Source organism: Hypomesus transpacificus, chromosome 8 (genome assembly GCF_021917145.1).
Source record: "Hypomesus transpacificus isolate Combined female chromosome 8, fHypTra1, whole genome shotgun sequence".
NCBI lineage: Eukaryota > Metazoa > Chordata > Actinopteri > Osmeriformes > Osmeridae > Hypomesus > Hypomesus transpacificus.
Window position 1 is genome coordinate 5,788,062 of NC_061067.1, and position 18,578 is coordinate 5,806,639.

Consider the following 18,578-nt stretch of genomic DNA (forward strand, 5'->3'; position numbering starts at 1 on the left):
TTTTTCTTACTCTCTGTATTGTACTTCACTTTCCATCTCTCTGTCTCTCTCTCTTTTTTCTCTCTCCCTTTTAATTCACTTTCTCTACCCCCCCCCCCACTACTTTTCTTTCCATCTCTTTCCCTCTGTCCCTAGTTTTATCCTCTAAGAGTTTTTCTCTTTTTCTCGGCCAATCGTCCATCGATGCTGATCAATGGGCAGTTGATTAATCATGCTTTCCCCCTCCTGCCTTCCTCAGTTTCCCCATGCTCTGAGTGAAGGCTCTAATGAATGGGACCTGCTGCCTATTGAGTGGCAGTCTGCCTGTCTGCTCTGAGCCGTATTGAGAGGCTGTCTGCTTTCATCCAGGCTGTCAGACAGGGGGGCTTGTATTTGGAATGGATTGGAGGGAAACATCTCTTCTCTAACCCAGCAGGCCGGCAAGCATCTCAGTCCAAAAACGAAAAAGTTGTGGGTGTGATTGTGTGTGGGTATGTGCGTTTTGTTTGCATGACCGCAGGCTGTGTGTTTATTTAGATGGCCTGCATGGTGCTGTAGATCTTTAGCCTGCATGCCTACCTTTGTGCTTCTGAAAGGGAAATGAAACATGAAAGAGGTGGGTGAGACTGTGGAGGAGAGAAACAGAAGGAAGGAGGGAGGGTACGAGAGAGAGAGTACATGCAATTCAGGGATTAAGTTGAGGGTAAATTATTTGTGTCAAACCTTCAGTGAGAGGGCGTAGTGAGATAAGGGCTAGTATACTACACACACACATACACACACATTGGAACTCGGACATGTTTACATTCAACTCACAGCTAAGCTCACTGGAGATAAACTATTTAGCCAGGTAGACACAACTCTCCTCCCCTTCTCTCCTCTCTCTCTTTCCCCCTCCCATCCCCTCACCCCCCCTTCCCCCGCCTCCTTCCCAACCTCTTAGAGAAGGGCTCCGTTGTTGACAGCAGTGATTCCTCCAGGGCAGCCTGCTCTTGGCCTCTGCTCTGATCGATGTGTTTTCAGCAGGCCAGATGGTGTTTGCCGAGACATATTGGGACACGATATGGCCTCTTACCGGCCACAGCTGCGCGTGACCTTTCCAGAAATCTTTTTTTTCCTGCCGGGCAAAGTTTGGGACTTAATCTATAAGTCAAACTGTCACTTTTTTTCTCTCTCCTTTTTAAGACGTCCCCTTGCTTGCTCTCTCAGCCTGAGAGACTCCGATCCATTCCCGCGCCGTGAGGTGATGGATGCTGGTAATACACAGGAGGCAAACAGAGGAGCAATGAAGCCTCTGATGGGCTTCAGCACCGGCTGACTTTGCTATCCTGCCTGGCAGATGAATAAATTAACGCGTTGTTTGTTTCTGTATCAACATTCTTTGTTCATTTTTTGCCACTTACGTGAAAGCACCGATTCTGGTAATGAGTGGTGGGAGGTCTCTGTCTCTCTGGCATCCATTAATAACAGCACCATTGAGAATCATGCTAATGGCTGCACTTCCAGCTTGTTGATGATTAATTGTGTGCTGTTTACAGTGGAGACTGTATCATATAGTTATGTTGAGAAAATCAAGCCAGTTAACAATGGTGGTGATTTTTTATGGCCCAAAGCCCTTAGTTCTATGGGTGGAAATGTTCATGCTAAAACATGAATTATTATTTTAGACAATTCTTTGCTACAACATTTGTTTGGGGAAGGTACTTTACGGTTTCGGCTTGATAATGCCTTCATCCACAAAGTGAGGTGCAGACAGATTGTTTTGTCAAGTTGGGTGTGAAATCCTTGACTGGCCTGCACACATCCCTGACCTAAACACCATCAAACCGTTTGACATCAATTCTGACGCCATTTGCAAGCTAGGTCGAATCACCGACAGTAACATCAGTGCCCAGGAATAGGAATTTTCTATATGATACCATTGGTGTCTTCTCTAACCCCTATACAGTCTGTCAGACAGGGCTTTGAAACATTCTCTTGGTACCACCACATAAAAAGACCCTTTATAATATGCGCTGAATGACTCTGCTAATTTCACCCTGAAGCCCTTCACATTGACTCCTCTCTTTTCATGAACCTTAATTAACTAATTAATCAACCTCACTAGCTTATTCCTGTCTAGCAGCCTGTTGATGTGGACCAAAGGAAGAGAGCCAAGTGTGGATCACTGCTGTGTGGGAGACAAGTGTTACCTGAACCTGATAGACAGGGGGCAGCACCTGACCCTCATGAACCCTGCAAACACACCTGCTCAGACACCTGTCTGGTCTAGTTTGAATAGTTTAGTAACAAAAGGGGGGTGGTTGTCAACAGTAGTTTTTTTGCTGTAAAATTGATTGAATTAGTGTAGCTTCTAGTTTGTGGTAAACTGAGTCTCTGTATAAGTGAGTACTGAGTCAACTAAGTTGTCTTTGTCTCGTCCTCAGGGTTCATCTACACAGGTGACGTGGTCCACAGGATGCTGACGGCCACCCAGTACATTGCGCCCCTCATGGCGAACTTTGACCCCAGCGTATCACGGAACTCCACTGTCATCTACTTCGACAACGGTATTGTATTCCAGGATCTCTTAATCTGATGTATTCTAATCTAATCTCTTTTAGGTTTAAAAACAGGCTTGACAGGCTTTCCTGTTCATTCTAGTATGTTCATCTGATTCATTTCCAAACTCAATTTATATACTTCAAACCGTATATATAATTTTTTTATCCCATTGAATTTCTTCCACCCACCACTGTCTATGTTTAGTGTGTGTGTGTTGGAAGAGTTCAGCCTCATTCGGCGTGTATAAGCCCTTTAGTTGATGGAAAAAACAAGGCCAGCGTGTACTTTGTGTACCCCCCCCCACCCACCCACACACATACAATCACCACCCTCCCAGACTGGCTGTATTTTTAGCAGAGGGAGCCCCAGATAGTGCTGCATCTTCCCCTTCTGAGCTCAATGCATTTTAAGTAGGCTTAGGACTCGTATCAGGCCAGCCTTAGTGCTGACTGGTACACTAGCACAAAGGATCAGCAAACACACCTCCGTCCCATCCCTAACACTGGTACTAGCACGCCCCCCTCTTTTATCAGCCAGGCAGTGTTTCTTACTTCCTCCTACCTTCCCCCCCCTCTCTCTCTCTCTCTCTCTCTCTCTCCCTCTCTCTCTCTCTCTCTCTCTCTCTCTCTCTCTCTCTCTCTCTCTCTAACTCTCTCTCTCTCTCACTCACTCACTCCCTCTCTCTAATACTTTCTCTTTCTGTTACTCTGTCTTTCTCTTTATCGCTCTCTTTCTCTTTATCGCTCTCTTTCTCTTTCTTTTTCATACTCTCTCTCTCTTCTCTGTAGACCAGATGTGTGTTATTATGGGGTTTCCTGTGGCAGTAGACTCCAGCACAGCTACTCCAAAGCTGTCAACAGAGAAACAAAATCTCGACTTTACTTTGGAAGAAGAGCAGAGCGAGGGAGTCTGGCTGTGTGATGGAAAAATTGATTACTTGTGTTAACAAACCTTTATTGCTCTGGTGCGCTGCCAAATGGCAGGGCTGCCTGGCGATGGAGGCAGTGCTCTCCTGTCAATAGGATCTCCACAGAGCCTCCGCTAAATCAAAACAGTATGGAGGCCAAATCTGAAGCCTGCTCCATGGAGGGGGGGGGGGTTGGTGGGGGAACTTTTGTCTGATTGAAGTTTGGCACGTTATCAGCAGTAGGTGGCCTCAGGCCTGGGCAACGTGATCATAGAGGGCAGAGTGTGGTTCTTCCTGGTTTAGTATGGTTGTTTTCATGTGTGAAGTCTTCATGCATTGGGGTATTTAGTCTTGGATGATCCCATTTTCTCTGGGGTACTGTGTGGTTCTTTCGGATGCGGACAGTATCTGATCATCTGTAGTCATGTTTGGCTCACTGTGAATGTGTACGGTTTTGCATGGTTGTGACTGTGCCCCTCCTTTTTGTAGGTACCGCTCTGGTGGTCCAGTGGGACCATGTCCACCTCCAGGACAATTACAACCTGGGCAGCTTCACCTTCCAGGCCACACTGCACAACGATGGACGCATCATCTTCGCCTACAAAGAGGTCCTGATCTATCTCTGTCTCATTCATCTCTATCGCTGTCTCTCTTCCCCACTGCCTCCCACTCTCTAAGTCTTTTCCTCTATATATTTTATAATCTATCTTTCTTTCCCTCTGTCTCTCACTCTGTAACTCTCTTTCTCTCTTTTATAATCTATCCATCTCTCCCTCTCTCTTGTTCTTGTCTCCTCTGTCTTTCTTTCTCCCCTCCTCCTCTCGTTCTCTCCTTGATTGAATAGATAAATAAAGCTCTCCACTCAGGGACCTCTGTTTTCATTCAGGGTCGTTACAGTAGTTGACGCCGCCGTGACTGACAATTTAATGACTTTTATGATCGAGGCTGCCTGAGAAAATATGACCTAATCTTGGGTACTGCTTCCATATGTTGGCTTTGGTTTCTAACTTTCAAACCATTCAAATATCAAATGAGTCTTGGATCTATGCTACATCGCCTCATATGATAGACTTTATATGTATTACATTGCAATGATGGTGTCTAATTGGAATTTGATTTAAAATGATGTGAAAAACAAGAAAAGGAGACATGGAGAGAGTATCAATTTGAACGTGTTAGGATGCTTTAACATCCATTAAATAATATTAGTGCTTTGATCCCATGTGTATTATTATCAGCAACGTGTCTTTCCATATCTTGAGTCTGATTGGATCTCACTGTTCTGTGTTTTGAAAGGGTCTAGGAAATTATCTTAATAAAGATAATAGAGCTTAATAATATTGCAATGTTATTCTGGGGAAGAAAAATCATATTTGAGTAATTTACTTCTCTCACTCACTCTCTCTCACTCTCTCTCTCTCTCTCTCTCTCTCTCTCTCTCTCTCTCTCTCTCTCTCTTTCTCTCTCTCTCTCTCTCTCTCTTTAAGTGGACTTCTCATCTTCACTCCTGCACCATTGTGTAACACAGACTTTGGTCTTCCTGTCAGGGTCATATCATTGTCAGTTCAATCTGAGATGAGAGTACACTGGAAGAATAAGGTCTGCAAAATGGTTCTTCAGTTGTGGAGCAACCATTTGAAAAATCCCATTTGAAAAAGTCCTATTGATATACAGAAACAAAATACAATTCTACATATTACATTTTTTTCTTACAGTAAACCATCCGTATTGTGAGATTTTCAGAATTGTTCCATTTAAAGAACCTTTCTGGTTCTGAATACCACCTTTCTTTCAACATGTCCTCTGATTCCCCTGACCCTCCATCAGCATCAGGGTCTGTCAGGTGGCCTGTGTCTGGGTCCAGTCCTCCAAAGGCCTCCATCTGACAGCTATCACTGGTGACTGATGTCTTCACCCCTTTCCTCTCCATTCCTCTCTTCCCCTCTCCCCTCTCCTCCAGGTCCCTGTGGAGGTGTCAGTCATCAGCTCTGTCAATCACCCTGTGAAGATTGGCCTCTCTGATGCCTTTGTGGTGCTCCACAGGATTCAACAGATACCCAGTAAGTTCCACACCACCCATACTCCGGACACACAAGCTATGCACACTCCAGAAACACACACACTTAGGACACAGACTCACACATGCAGGACAGACAAACATATACTCATTTTACATCAAGCCCATCACAGTAATATTTGTTTCAAAAAAATGATATTGCCAATGAACTTTATGTTCTGTCAGCCCATCTGTCATCACATTTCCCCCTCTCGGTGGACAGGGTACGGGCACAGGGCCAGTCCTGCCTCCTAACAGGCTCTGCCAATTTAGACCCATTACAGTAAAACACAAACGAGAGTTAAGAAATGCATAGCCTTTTTATATACTTCTAGATAACTGCTGAAGGCCTCAACAAAAATAACGAGTTGTCAGAAATGATTTATTCCTTCATTTAACGGTGTGTGCTTGTGATATTATTTGTTCATGGTACTTCTCATTTACATAGTCTGAATCAGATTATTGACTTTTATTTATTCAATATGGATTACATTTATCGTTTTTGAACGTTTTGCCAATGTAAAATGAAGTCCCCCTTCTTCTAGGTAATTCCTTTTAATAAGTCTCAAACGGTTTGAGCTTTGTCGTTGATAACCTCTGACCTGGAGCTCAACAATTTTAGATGGCTGCTCCTTCTGTCAGGTGTACAGATGTCTGCCTACATTGCAGTTAATGTGCTTGTGAGTCTGCTGGAAGTCAAACTTTGAGAAAATCTGTGAGAAGGCAAGGTTTCTCACTGGGGGATATTGAGCCAGCAGGTAGAATAGATCTTGTATGGATTACTGTCTGACCCACGGTTCCACACCATTCACACAGGGGTTTAATGAAATCTTAATACCTTCTCAGTATGACATTCATTTGCTGTTCTCAGATTGATAAATACAAATCTGAAATGTCAGAAAAATGTTAGTGTGCATTGCCACACTTGTCATTTAATGTAAGTGCAATGAAAACCCAGTATTTAGAGTGTGTTTGGGATCCTGACTGTTTATTTAATGGCTGGGGCAGTGAGGGCGGGAAGCTCCAGGTCTCAGAGAGTGGAATCGATCGGGAGTGGCGTGGCATCTTGGGGCGGGAGTGTTCTGGGGGAAGTCGTGTCGAGTCGATAACTGCCAATTACGCCATACTGGCCTGGGTGCATGCCGTGGGGACGCTTTTAAACCTGCCGCCACAGTCAGGATTCAAGGGCTAGAATTGCATGTTACACGCTTCTGTCTCTGGGGGGGCAAACTCCTGCTTCATCCAGGGCAGGGAGAAGAGGTAGGCAGGGAAAGAGGGGGATATGTAACAAAGAGAAGATATTTGTGGGTGTCCCTTAACCTGGTTCGATAATTGGGGGGGGTCAGATCCAGGGCTGAGGATTGGGATGCTCTGCCCAGCTAATTCTGCCTTCTGTCCCTCTGATCTCTCCTTATTAGACAGTTTAACTATAGTTCAGGACTATGTTTAAGTATAGTTCAGGAGTGTGTATGCACTCCTCTGAAAATCCACACAATGGCTCAGAATGAACAAATCTCACTGTACAAATTGAAAAAGAGTGAGAGAGAGACAGAGAGACAGAGAGAGAGAGAGAGAGAGAGAGAGAGAGAGAGAGAGAGAGAGAGAGAGAGAGAGAGAGAGAGAGAAAGAGAGAAAGAGAGAGAGAGAGAGAGAGAGAGAGAGAGAGAGAGAGAGAGAGAGAGAGAGAGAGAGAGAGAGAGAGAGAGAGAAAGATGGAAGTCAACTGGCATCCTTGTTACGTTGTCAGTTAGATTTTTCTTTTCACACCAATAACAATGTGTCTGGTGCTTTCAGGAGAAAGATATTTGAGCTATTTACTCTGTCTGGGCGAGGATGATGTCGCTGTATCAAGGCTCCCAGTTGGTGATCTTGACGACAGTATGAGAAGCACACAGCATACCCGCTGAGCCTTTGGAATCTGGTATCTAAGACAGAGAGACAAGGGATGTCATATCTGGGACTGGACTGACTGGGATATGTGGTTCTGTTAATATCTATCAGAACACTGCTGGAACTCCAGAGCAATGAGAATGAAAGTATTCATTTAGATGCCAGATACTTTCATTGTGTGTCTGCAGGGAATTTTGATTGATTTAGTCAACCATTGGTTTCGAACTCATTGCACAAGGTCTCCACATCACTTATTTTATTGACTTTCATCTGTCCTTTTAAGAGCTAAATGTATAAGCAATATGTACCTGGCTAGTACTGCAATTATCTTACCAGAGCTAAGCAAGAACGTTGCCAGGTGGGGTCATCCAGTAATTTTCCGCTATTTTTTTCTGGGTCTTGGAGTATATTGACCCCAACCAGTGCATTATTTTTTCCTGAAAGGGCCTCTAATTAGATTATCTGCTAATTGACCCTCTTATGCATAATGGGCACACTTGTGTAAATTGCCTTTTGTTTGATGGTATCAGTGCAAGGCTGTAATCGTTCTTGTGGCCCCCTTGTGAGGACCTTCAGAGGCCCAGAAAGGCTGTTCCAGCCTGAGAGTCTCTCCAGAACAGCAGCTCTGTGATGGGTCACCATGGGGGCTGATTTCTTCTCCTTCCGCACCTCCACACTATCATTAGAAACAGGATAAGCCCAGTGCTAGAGGCTATGGAAGCCCGCCACGGGGAGGGAGTGGGGGGGGGGGGGGTAGTGGTAATGTTGCAGGGGAGAAAGAGGGAGGAGATGATAAAGGGATGGGAAGGAAGAAAGCAGTTCAGGTTAGAGGCAGTTCATACCAGTTCCCCCTGGTGTTCCATATCTATCAAATATCTGCCCAAAGCAGCCATCAAACACGTTGATTTTACTGTAGCAAACGTACAACATCTGTGGGAATGTCAATTTGAATTTGCTTTGGTTCAGTTCCAGATATTACCCCAGCAATTTGCCCATTCTACTCAGGTGGTAGAATATCTATGATGCAACAACAACATGTATGTGTATGATGGATTGGGGGTGATCGCAGCCAACCACTACCAGCCTCTCTGCTTCATGTATGTTACACTGCCATGATGCATAATGTATGAATTTCAATTTTCTAGCTCGCTGGACCAACAAATTAGAATATAAAAAATAAACAATGCCTGAATGAGCTAAATTGAACAAAGAACAGAGTATGGATAAGCTGCATGCGTCTCCCATTATATTTTAGGGATATTCGTACATCATGCAAAAATATATTTGGCATTTTTAATGGTTTACTGGAAACATCTAAATGAGTGAATCATAAACTTCACAAGTAAAAAATTATTAAAATACAAGTAGGATTCATCATGCAGAGCAAAGCTTAGGGAGGATGCATGAACTGCAAAACAAAGTGGCCCATTTAATTGTGAACCAGAAGCGGTATTTGAGTTATTGAGTCGAAGATAGTTTCTATCCTACCTGACCTGAACATGACTGCTATAGCAGATGACTAAGAGTGGCTCCTTTCAACACTCTGATTGATATCCACTCTGAAGGGACTGAGGGAGCTATCTACTCTGGCTTGCCAAGTGGCAGGCCTTACGGAGGGTTACTGAGAGAGAAATAGAGAAATAAATAATGTGGTATTTCCCAGTATGGCCTGATTCTGCCTTCCCTTCTCTCCTTTCTTTCTTCAGGGACCACTTGTCCTAGTTTTAGCTTTCCGAGGAAGATTTGTGATGTCTCTCTCTCTCTCTCTCTCTCTCTCTCTCTCTCTCTCTCTCTCTCTCTCTCTCTCTCTCTCTCTTGCTTTCTTTCTCTCACACACACTTCTGCCCTTCACCTCTTTCTCCCTCTCTCTTCTTCCAGATGTTCGAAGGAGAACAATCTATGAGTATCATCGTGTGGAACTCACCAAGACAAAGATCACCAACTCCACAGCTGTGGAGATGTGGCCTCTTCCTAGTAAGAGGCCTCTCTTTACATGGGCTCTGCCTCTTATGCCATCAGAATACAAAGAATTGCCTCACTGCTTTATCAATAGATTACTGCAAGTAGACAGTCATAACTGAGCTCATTTGACCCTACATCTAAGTGACTTTCTAGAAACATCCGTGACAAACTTGCTACCTCAGATCCTCAGTCCTGAAGTGTTGACATGTTGACAGGAGTTGTGATAGTGTTGTTTCACTTCCTGTTCCACAGCGTGTCTCCAGTTCACCAGCTGCAGCGGCTGCATCTCCGCCCAGATCAACTTCAACTGCAGCTGGTGCCACCGTCTGCACAGGTGAGGCCTTTACATACGCACAGACCCTGAGTGACCCATCACACACACACTCTTTCTCTATACATACTGTAAGTTCTTGTTACAGTAGGCATCTCCACACTGTCTTATTCCAAACGATTCCTGGTGAGTGGGAGTAGGACAGCGTTCACCTGGTTCATACCAGGTCCCTCTCTTGTCTGTCTTTCCCTCTCTCCCTCTCTTACTTTCTCTGTCTCTTTCTCTGTCTGTCTATTCAGTGGTATGCACAACAGAATAATGGGGGTAAAGGGCAGGAAGTAAGGGAGGGAGGGAGTGAGGGGGGCTCTACCTATTAACTGCGCTAACAACTCAGCTTTCACTCATCTCTCACCTACTCAGTCCATCTCCCTCCCCGTATCTTTCTCTCTGTCTTCTCTCCCATTCTCACACAAATGTAAATATTTGAGACTGTAGAATGCTGTCAACGAGACATGGTGTTTTCTGTCTGGAAAGCTGGAGTGGGAGAGATGGGAGGCTTGGATATACCTCAGCTTAGTCAGAGGTGAAGGTTTGGGTTAAAGAGACAGAACGAATAAATAAATCCTAAAAAAACAGCATGTGTTAAAGACATGTTGTCAGCCATTCAAGTCTGACATACGAGCCATTAGTTATCAAGTGCACGGAAAGGTTTTGGGAAGACATAGTAGGAAAATGTCTTATGGAGTTAGCAGGGATGATTTGCGAAGTTCGAACCTGGGCAGACTCCATCCCTCCTCTCCCTATTTTCAGTGGCTGGTTCCTCTATTTGTTATCAACTTTGTTCTGTTTCAGACCCTTATTGTCTGAGTAATCATGCGCAGTTTAAGGGAAATACTGCTAACGCACAAGGTCCTCTGGGATTTGGAGTTCCTCTGGGGTCGGTATTACAACATTAAAACACGGAGATGCACCTTACATCCCAAATGCCCTGTGTACTGACAAAGTCACCACATTTCCTGTAGAGAGATCAACTTTTCCCCTTAATAATACAAATCCCTCTGTGTTTTTCTTATCAGAAACTCATATTGCTGTTGGGACACAAACAGCCACTTTTTGGTTATGCAACTAAGCAGCATTTTGATGAGATACAAATGTGGCCGTCTTCTAGTACTTTCTCTTCTAGGCTGTTCTCTGTTCTCTGTTCTGTTACCTTCAACAACTTGCTTTGAGAAGGCAAATGAATGTACTTTAAATAGTCAATTAAAATGCATGGCAGCAGGCTGAGGCCTAGGGTTAATGAAAGATGTTGGTGTTCTGAGGGAACAAGCATAATGAACAATCTCTCTCTTCCCTCTCTCTCTTTCTACACTTTCTCTTCCTATTTTCTCCTACCTTTTCTTTCACTCTATCGACACTCTTTCTCTCTTCACATTTCCATCATTATCTCTTTTGTTTTCTAAATTTTTTCTCTCTCCCTTCCCCTCGCTCCCTCCCTCTGTCTGATGTTTGATAAAGGTAAAGTAGAGCCTAATCCCCCATTGCGTTTCAGACTTAATAATTGTGCAGCATTTTATGATGTATACTAATAACACTGGGCATGATCAGACTATAAAAAATGGAAGGCGTTAATGAAGCCCGTTCTTCCAAAGCCTTCCTTGCCAGACCCACAGAGCATCAGTCCACAGAGAAGAGGCACTTGGTAAGGATTTGTTTACCCAGAGCACACAGCTGTTGTGCATCACGGACATGGAATCTCGAAAATCACTGTGGTCAAAACCAGAGATCAAAGACGTTGCGTCTCGACTTTTATTAAGTCTCAGTCTCACAGCATGTTCATTCAAAGTGAACGCCTTGTGGACAGTGAACGGTGCCAAGAAATGGTGTAAGCATCGCCGTTCTGTTCCCCCAGTCAGGTCGCCACACTAAATTGGAAGCCTATGGAATCCCAGTTATGTCATGATATATTTATTTTTTAAATGCCATGAATTAAATTACTTTCAAAGCAAAGTTGAGCTAAGGGCGAAAAAACCCAACGCTTCCTATGGGAAGGAAACAGAAGAGAAACCCGTTGCCATGCATATGAGCCCATTTCTATTTGGCAGTGCAGTGAGCTAGGTGGCGTTGGGAGAGGCAGAGCTGCTCACCAACACCCTGGGTCTCTCTCCTACCCTCTCCAGTCTTAGGTAGAGAGAGGAGGATAAACCAGAGTAATCTATCAGCTCTGATTGAACAGATAAGGCAGAATCACCTTCTTTTTTTTATTTGTCGTCTTTTTACAAAACGGGCAGATTAGAGCAGAGCAGAGACGAAAATGGAGTCTTCTCCACACGGAGCCATTAGCATAACAATATGTTCACCTTGGTGAAGGCACCTGACGGGAATAAGAATGAGTGTGGGGCAGCAGTCGTCTCAAGACAGGGCTGCAGCAGAGTCTGCTGAAGAGACAGGACCAGCCTCCAGGCATTGGACGCTCTGTGACATGGTCACAGGGTTTGGTTTTCATCAACATGTCATTCATTAACTGTGTATGTGTGAGTGTGTGTGTGTGTGTGTCGCACTCACACTGTGGTTGTCATGACCATGCAGCTCTATGTTTTAGACTGGAATACGTCAGGCAGACAGACATAGAGGGGGGAAGGGGAGAGGGGGGGAGCAGATAGATGGTAGAAAAAGAGGGGATAGAAATTGAATGTGCAACATTCACCCCTCCTCTTTCCATGGGTTGCATTCATGCGTCTGAGGCAGAGCAGAGGGAGACAGACATAGAGTGATGGAGAGAAAGAGAAGTCAGGGATGGAGAGACAAAGAAGGGAGTGATGAAGAGATAGAGAAGGGAGTGATGGGGAGGATAGCTGATTCGCCGGTGGTTCACTGTCCGTCGTCTGTAATTATTTTCTGTGAAAAAGAGCGAGGATGAGCAGTAGCCGTCCCTGATCAAAGGCAGTCTCAGCTTATTAGATGCTTGCACGCCCAGAGGGCACACAGACATCCTCTCCCCCCACCCCCCTCAACCCCTTCTCCACTGCCAGCATTTTGACCCAATGAACTTCCTCAATGCAAATCCTCCTGTATTCTAACTGGAGCAGCTCGCACAGAGCAGAAGCCCCACTGTGGGCAGACGGGCTTCCTGCCCTATGGTACAATTAGATAACTGAATCTCCTTCAAATGGATTCCATCTGATCAACATGATGTCTTCATTCTCTCCTGTTCAATAAGAGAAATTCAGGAAGTTCTTGTTGATAGCATATTTTCATGTCTTTCAGATGCTCCAGTGGATTTGACCGTCATCGTCAAGACTGGGTGGATAACAGCTGTCCAGATGAGGTGAAGCCCAGCAGATACACCACAGATAGATACTAGCTCTACTGGGAATAACAGCCACTATTATGCTCACAACAGGGTATCTGAGAATTAATGATGCTGATGGTTTACTGTAGAGAAACTTTCTTTTGTAATGGATAGGATATGCTTAGGCTGCGTGCTTGTGTGTGTGTGTGTGTGTGTGTGTGTGTGTGTGTGTGTTTGTGCGTGAGGGTGGAATATAGCCTCTGTAATGTTCCTACATAGCTGCCAGAATGATGGATGCTCCCGTCTGCAGTGAGCGGGGAGAAAGGGATGCCCCAGTTGCTCCCCTCTTACCTTCTGCTCTCTCACACACACACACACACACACACATACACACATACATATACTTCTGCTTCTATGAATGACAAACACCAGCCTTGTGCTCTACCAGACCAAGGACAAGACCTGTGACATCATCAGAACCACCCAGCCCCATCCCTTCACTACCACCGAGGTCGCCATGACCACGGCCGCCCGCAGAGAGTCCACACTTGCAGGGGAGACATCTTCTACATCCCACCCCCCAACCAGCGCTCCTACAGAAGGTATGACAACACGCCCAGGCACACTTCCACACAATTGTTATTGAGGCACTCTTCATAAGCACAACATAAGCACAACTATAAAATAGGTGCTGGTTCACAAGTTCTGTAATAGTGTTTCACAGTAATAATTAGTATAGTTTTTAAGCATATAATCTACCCCATTTTTCACTTTCTTAGTTGCTCAATAGCACCTTGGTTTCGAGAATGCAAAGTCTTCCTCTCAGCAGAAAACGCTGTCCAGATGGCAACTTTCAAACTCCTTGTGCCAGGCATGGCAGCTGTGTTTGTCTTCCAAACGTTAAACAAAACAGATTGAATCAGGACAAACCTCTGAAATCTTAACTAGATGTTTCCACAGAGAAACACTCCAAACCAGCTCGGTTATTCATCTTCTATGACATTTCTTTTTTATTATTTTTATACTGTGAAGAAATGTTAGCGGAGTTGTGTGCGTTTAGTCATCTGAAGCTGTAGCTGTCATCAGCAAAAGTTTAAATTCAGGAAGTTTAGCTTCACACTGCTTTTACAAACCTGCAAAGTGCATGGGATTCTGAACAGTCTTTGTCATATTTCAAATGACAAGAAGCCTTTGTTCCAGAAAGAGCAATCTTTCATTGGAAATAAATAGGTTAAAGGCTGGATTTTGTTGGCGCAAATTAAATGTGACTTAAAGAGTTAGGAATTTGATAAACACCTTGTTGTGATTGAACCCAGATATCTTCCCACTCACGCACATACATACACACACACTCTCTCTCTCTACAAATCCCTCAAGTCAACCTTGTCATTACACTCTGTCCAGCCCAGCTTTTGCAAAGCGACACCCCACTTCTCCCCCATAGCGGAGCCTCTCCCTCAACTATTGCCCCTGTCCTCCTGTAGACTGAACCTGCCAGCCTCTTTGCTACAGGGTCTCCAGAGCCCAGTCCAGGGGCCAGACCCGGGCCTTCCAGGCTGGTGCTGTACTAAGCCCCCTGATTAGTGCCACCTCAGGGAAGGGAAGCTTCCTAACTCACTCCAGACCTCCGTCAGCATCCTTGCAGAGTTATGTAGCACAGATCCCTGCTGAGGGGGAACTGCTGAGTCCTTCTGCTGATGCAGGGAGAAGTGGTCAAGGTGCCCCTTCAAAGTTTGTTTACCTTTATTTGCCTCCCACCTAGAGTTAGAACTGGAGTTTCCAGACATCAAACGACATAAACGATAAACATAACATAGTATGTATGCGACGCTGAACTGAGATTGAGAGGAATGGGAGTCAGCCTGTCCTGAAGCTTTTGTCCAGTATCACCCTGTGTGTAATGTTTGAGTGAATGTGCTGTGTCACAGTGTGATGCTCACAGCTTAATCAGCACTAAAAGCCTGTGGACTTTATGAAGAGTAGGTTGGGGCCTGAGCACTATATAATGGAGCAACTCCTAATTGGCTTATGCTCTTTAATGGCTTTAAGGGTGAAAAATCCCAGCATGCACAGTGCTAATGGATGGCCAATTTTCTCGAGCTAAACCTCAAGGAGGAGTAGTTTGAACAACATGAAAGGATGCATGGGATGATATGTAGTGTTGTAAGAAGGGCAGTTTTGTAGTCAGGTCTGTACAGATAATTCACAGTATACTGTCTGGTTCATCCATTGACAGTCTCCCTCACCTCTTTACCCCCCCTAATGTTAAACCAATACCATCGCAACAAAGGATTTTCTTTCATATTACTTTTTAGACAACTACCACTGCTTCAGAGAGCTACTCCTTCAGTAATCCTAACACAACTGATGGATCCCCATTGTTAATGAAGCCGGTGGTTGAGGCCACAGCGTCCCAGCAGGGGTTCTACTCTGTACTGACACCGCCCAGGAGGTTGTGGGTTCCAGACGTGGCTCCATACTGTGTAGATCTCTAAATTCCATTCTTCCTTGGTTAGGTTGGGTGGATAATGGCAGCATCTCACTCGTGTCAGAGTGCCTCAGTACAGCAGAAAGGGTGGTGTCATAGTATGAACTCAGATCAGATGTTCTCGAGAGTAGGAGTGTGGAAGGGGCCGAGCACAAAGTCAAAACAAACACGCTGATCCTGTAGTTCAGGAGCATGCTGTGGAAATAGGGGCTGACATGACAATGGGAAAAGTAGCATGCTGCTTTGCAAAGGCGAGTGCATGTGTGTGTGTGCGTGTGTCAGCATCAAGGGCCAGAGGGTGTGTCGGTGGTATGTGCTGTGTTGCCCACACAGAGAAGCCCTGTATCTAACTCTGCAGGCCTCCTCAGTTGCAGGGGTCAGGGGTCAAGGTTGAGCGTGGGTGGTTCAGAGCCTCATGCTGAGAGCAGGCTTTGAGTCTCCGAGGTGTGAGAAACCCTATCGTCTCTCAGTCTGTTCCTACCCTTCTCATTCTCCCTCTCCACCCTCTTCTTCTGCTTACATGATCCCTCCCTTTCCCTTCTTCCCCTTCCTCTCTCTCTCTCTTCCTCTGCCTTTCTCACTGCCTACCTCTCTCTCTCTCTTATTTTCCTTCTTTTCCATTTTAATGCGGACGTTTTTATGAACTGCCTCTTCTTGTCTCAGAGGAGCTCCAGTGCATTCCTTACAGAGTGCCCCAGCGGTTAGTCTGCTCTGTATCTTTAACTTTAGACTTGCTGATACGAAAGTCTTAACTGGCTCAGCATAATAAGTAGAGCTAGGATATGTTTCCATATTCATGGCAGTTGTCTAGGTTTGGTCATTGAGTGGAACCACTTTTTTTTTTCGCACACCTCATCTTATAAACTCAATCATCTCCTAGACTACAACGTGGTTGCAGTATGATCTAAGCATTTGAGGATTTTTTAAAATGGAATTTGTATTCAAGGCTCCCAGTTTTTCTTATTCGAGAAATGAAAGGCGTAATGTCTTCTCTTCTTATGAATTGATGCCACATTTGCATGTTGCATGAGCTCGGTGGTGTGGATACTGGATGCACATTAGCTCTCTCTGAGAAGTAAGCCAAACTACATTTACATATTTCACCATACCGTAACCCCAGACTGCTTTGATTGTGTTGAATTATGGATGTGGCAGCATTATATTCAGTACATTAATTTTTAATAATAGTATAATGTAAATCTCATTTTGGGAAAGAAATGTGATCTAGAAAAAAACATAAACAGCCTTAAAATGAAATTATATCTCAAATATAAACATTTGTTTCTCATTCTGCTGTTGAGATTAACAATCAGTAGACTGTATGTTGGATTAAGGCTCTATCAGAAGAGCAGGAAGTACTACAATACAGAAGTATGTGTGTGTAACATGTTCATCTTCTCTCTGTCTCCTTCACAGATGATACCAAGATTGCTCTGCATCTTAAAGACAATGGAGGTAAATTTCTTCTTGCCATGCTGTGTAGTCACAGATATTCCAAGTGCTGGTTTTAAACTGGGCAACATCTTGGATGTTGCATTGTGTTGGTTTGTAGGTGTGCGTGTGTATATGTTGTGTGCTTGTGTGTGTGTGTGTGTGTGTGTACATGTGTGTGGTGATGGGGGGAGGGGGGTTCAGTGCATGGGTGCCTGTGGGTGTCTACATGTGAGTGTTTGTTAGGAACACTGCTCTGTATTTACAACCCAGATATTTCTTCTAGTCCAGGCAGCAGATTGCTTTTGGATTCCTGGGTATTACAGGCTGGTAGGCTAAATCAGGTAGCCCGCTATATCACCAGCCACCCAGTGAACTCAACCCCTTCTGGGAAGGAGATATCAATCATCGGGCCTGGACCGGGCTAGAGGCAGGGGAGAGGGTAGAGGTGGTGAGGTGTGCTCTGTGGTTAAACATGTATAAACAAGGTTCACCAGTAGTGTTTCGGGGGGATGGGTACCTGACATTCACAGTGAGGTCAATGTCAGCTGAAAGTCACTGTAGAGATGATCAGGTATGGCCATCACCCTGCTGTAGCCGAGTGCATAGGCAGGCTTTGTAGATAATACTGAACACACAACACCTTAACAAAGGACAGCACATTTTCTGCCACTTTGATTGGACAAGTCTATTTAGTTGAGCAGAACTGTGGTAATGTGTTTGTGTCTGCACTGAGCAGATATATGTGTTCTAAAAAGTTCAAAAAAACTAAAAGTTCTGTCCGCTACTGAGTGAGCCACTCCAATGTTTAATTTCCTGCAGGAGAGGAATTCACATCTCTTATCATACTTCCATGAGAGGATTGCTGTGTAGTGGTCTCACTGGCTTGCCTCACTGCCTCGTTCTCTGAGTTCTGGCCTGAGGTTTTAGCCAGACATGACTAGTTTGCTTGCTATTTTAATTGCTAATATTTTTTTAACACCGTATTTTTTTATTTTATGAAGAAGAGGAGGAATGAGGCAGGCAGGCAGGGAGGGAGCGAGGGAGAGTCATGGGGGGAGTGAAGGAGAGAGACAGGAAGGGAGGGAGGGAGACAGGGAGGGAGACAGGGAGGGAGGGAGGGAGGGAGGGATGGAGAAGCACCACTGCGAGCCAGGCGTGGTGGAGCCAAACCACAGTGTTCTCCTCAGAGGTGCTCTCCCAGTCTTCCACTGGACTGGATCCATCACAGGCTCAGATCCTAGATGTGATTTACATTTAGTCATTTAGCAGACGCTCTTATCCAGAGCGACTTACAGTAAGTACAGGGACATTCTCCCCCGAGGCAAGTAGGGTGAAGTGCCTTGCCCAAGGACACAACGTTATTTGGCACGGCCGGAAATCAAACCAACAACCTTCTGATTAATAGCCCGACTCCCTAACCGCTCAGCCATCTGACCCCACGATATGGTGTGATGATAGAACATAGGTCCACATGCATACAGGGATTGTCTCAGAAACTGGGTTTGAATCTACAGACGTATCCCCTCCCTGCTGGATCAGAACATGTCCCAGCTTGAGATCTGTCTTGTTTTGGGAGAAATTTCTGTCCGTCTGTGTGTTTGCAGACCCTAGGCCAAGGCGATTAGCCACTCCAATGATAAGATCCAGAACAACAGGGACCTTGGATGTACTCTTCACTGGAGTGAGTGTGCAAATCTGTGCATGTGTGTGCGTGCACGTAAACTCAATCTCTCTATCTTCAATTAGAGCCATTAGCCA

The 18,578-nt window shown here is 44.9% G+C and overlaps 1 protein-coding gene across 2 annotated transcripts in view; it reads left to right on the forward strand.

The window, feature by feature from the left end:
* Positions 1-18,578, forward strand: part of plxdc2b (plexin domain containing 2b) — a 59,303-nt gene that overhangs the window by 34,330 nt on the left and 6,395 nt on the right. For both annotated transcript variants that reach the window (XM_047023696.1, XM_047023697.1), the window contains exons 5-12: positions 2,406-2,528; positions 3,920-4,038; positions 5,391-5,490; positions 9,255-9,350; positions 9,591-9,672; positions 12,874-12,934; positions 13,347-13,500; positions 16,803-16,841. In XM_047023696.1, the coding sequence (XP_046879652.1) occupies positions 2,406-2,528; positions 3,920-4,038; positions 5,391-5,490; positions 9,255-9,350; positions 9,591-9,672; positions 12,874-12,934; positions 13,347-13,500; positions 16,803-16,841 (774 nt within the window). The remainder of the gene's footprint in view (positions 1-2,405; positions 2,529-3,919; positions 4,039-5,390; positions 5,491-9,254; positions 9,351-9,590; positions 9,673-12,873; positions 12,935-13,346; positions 13,501-16,802; positions 16,842-18,578) is intronic.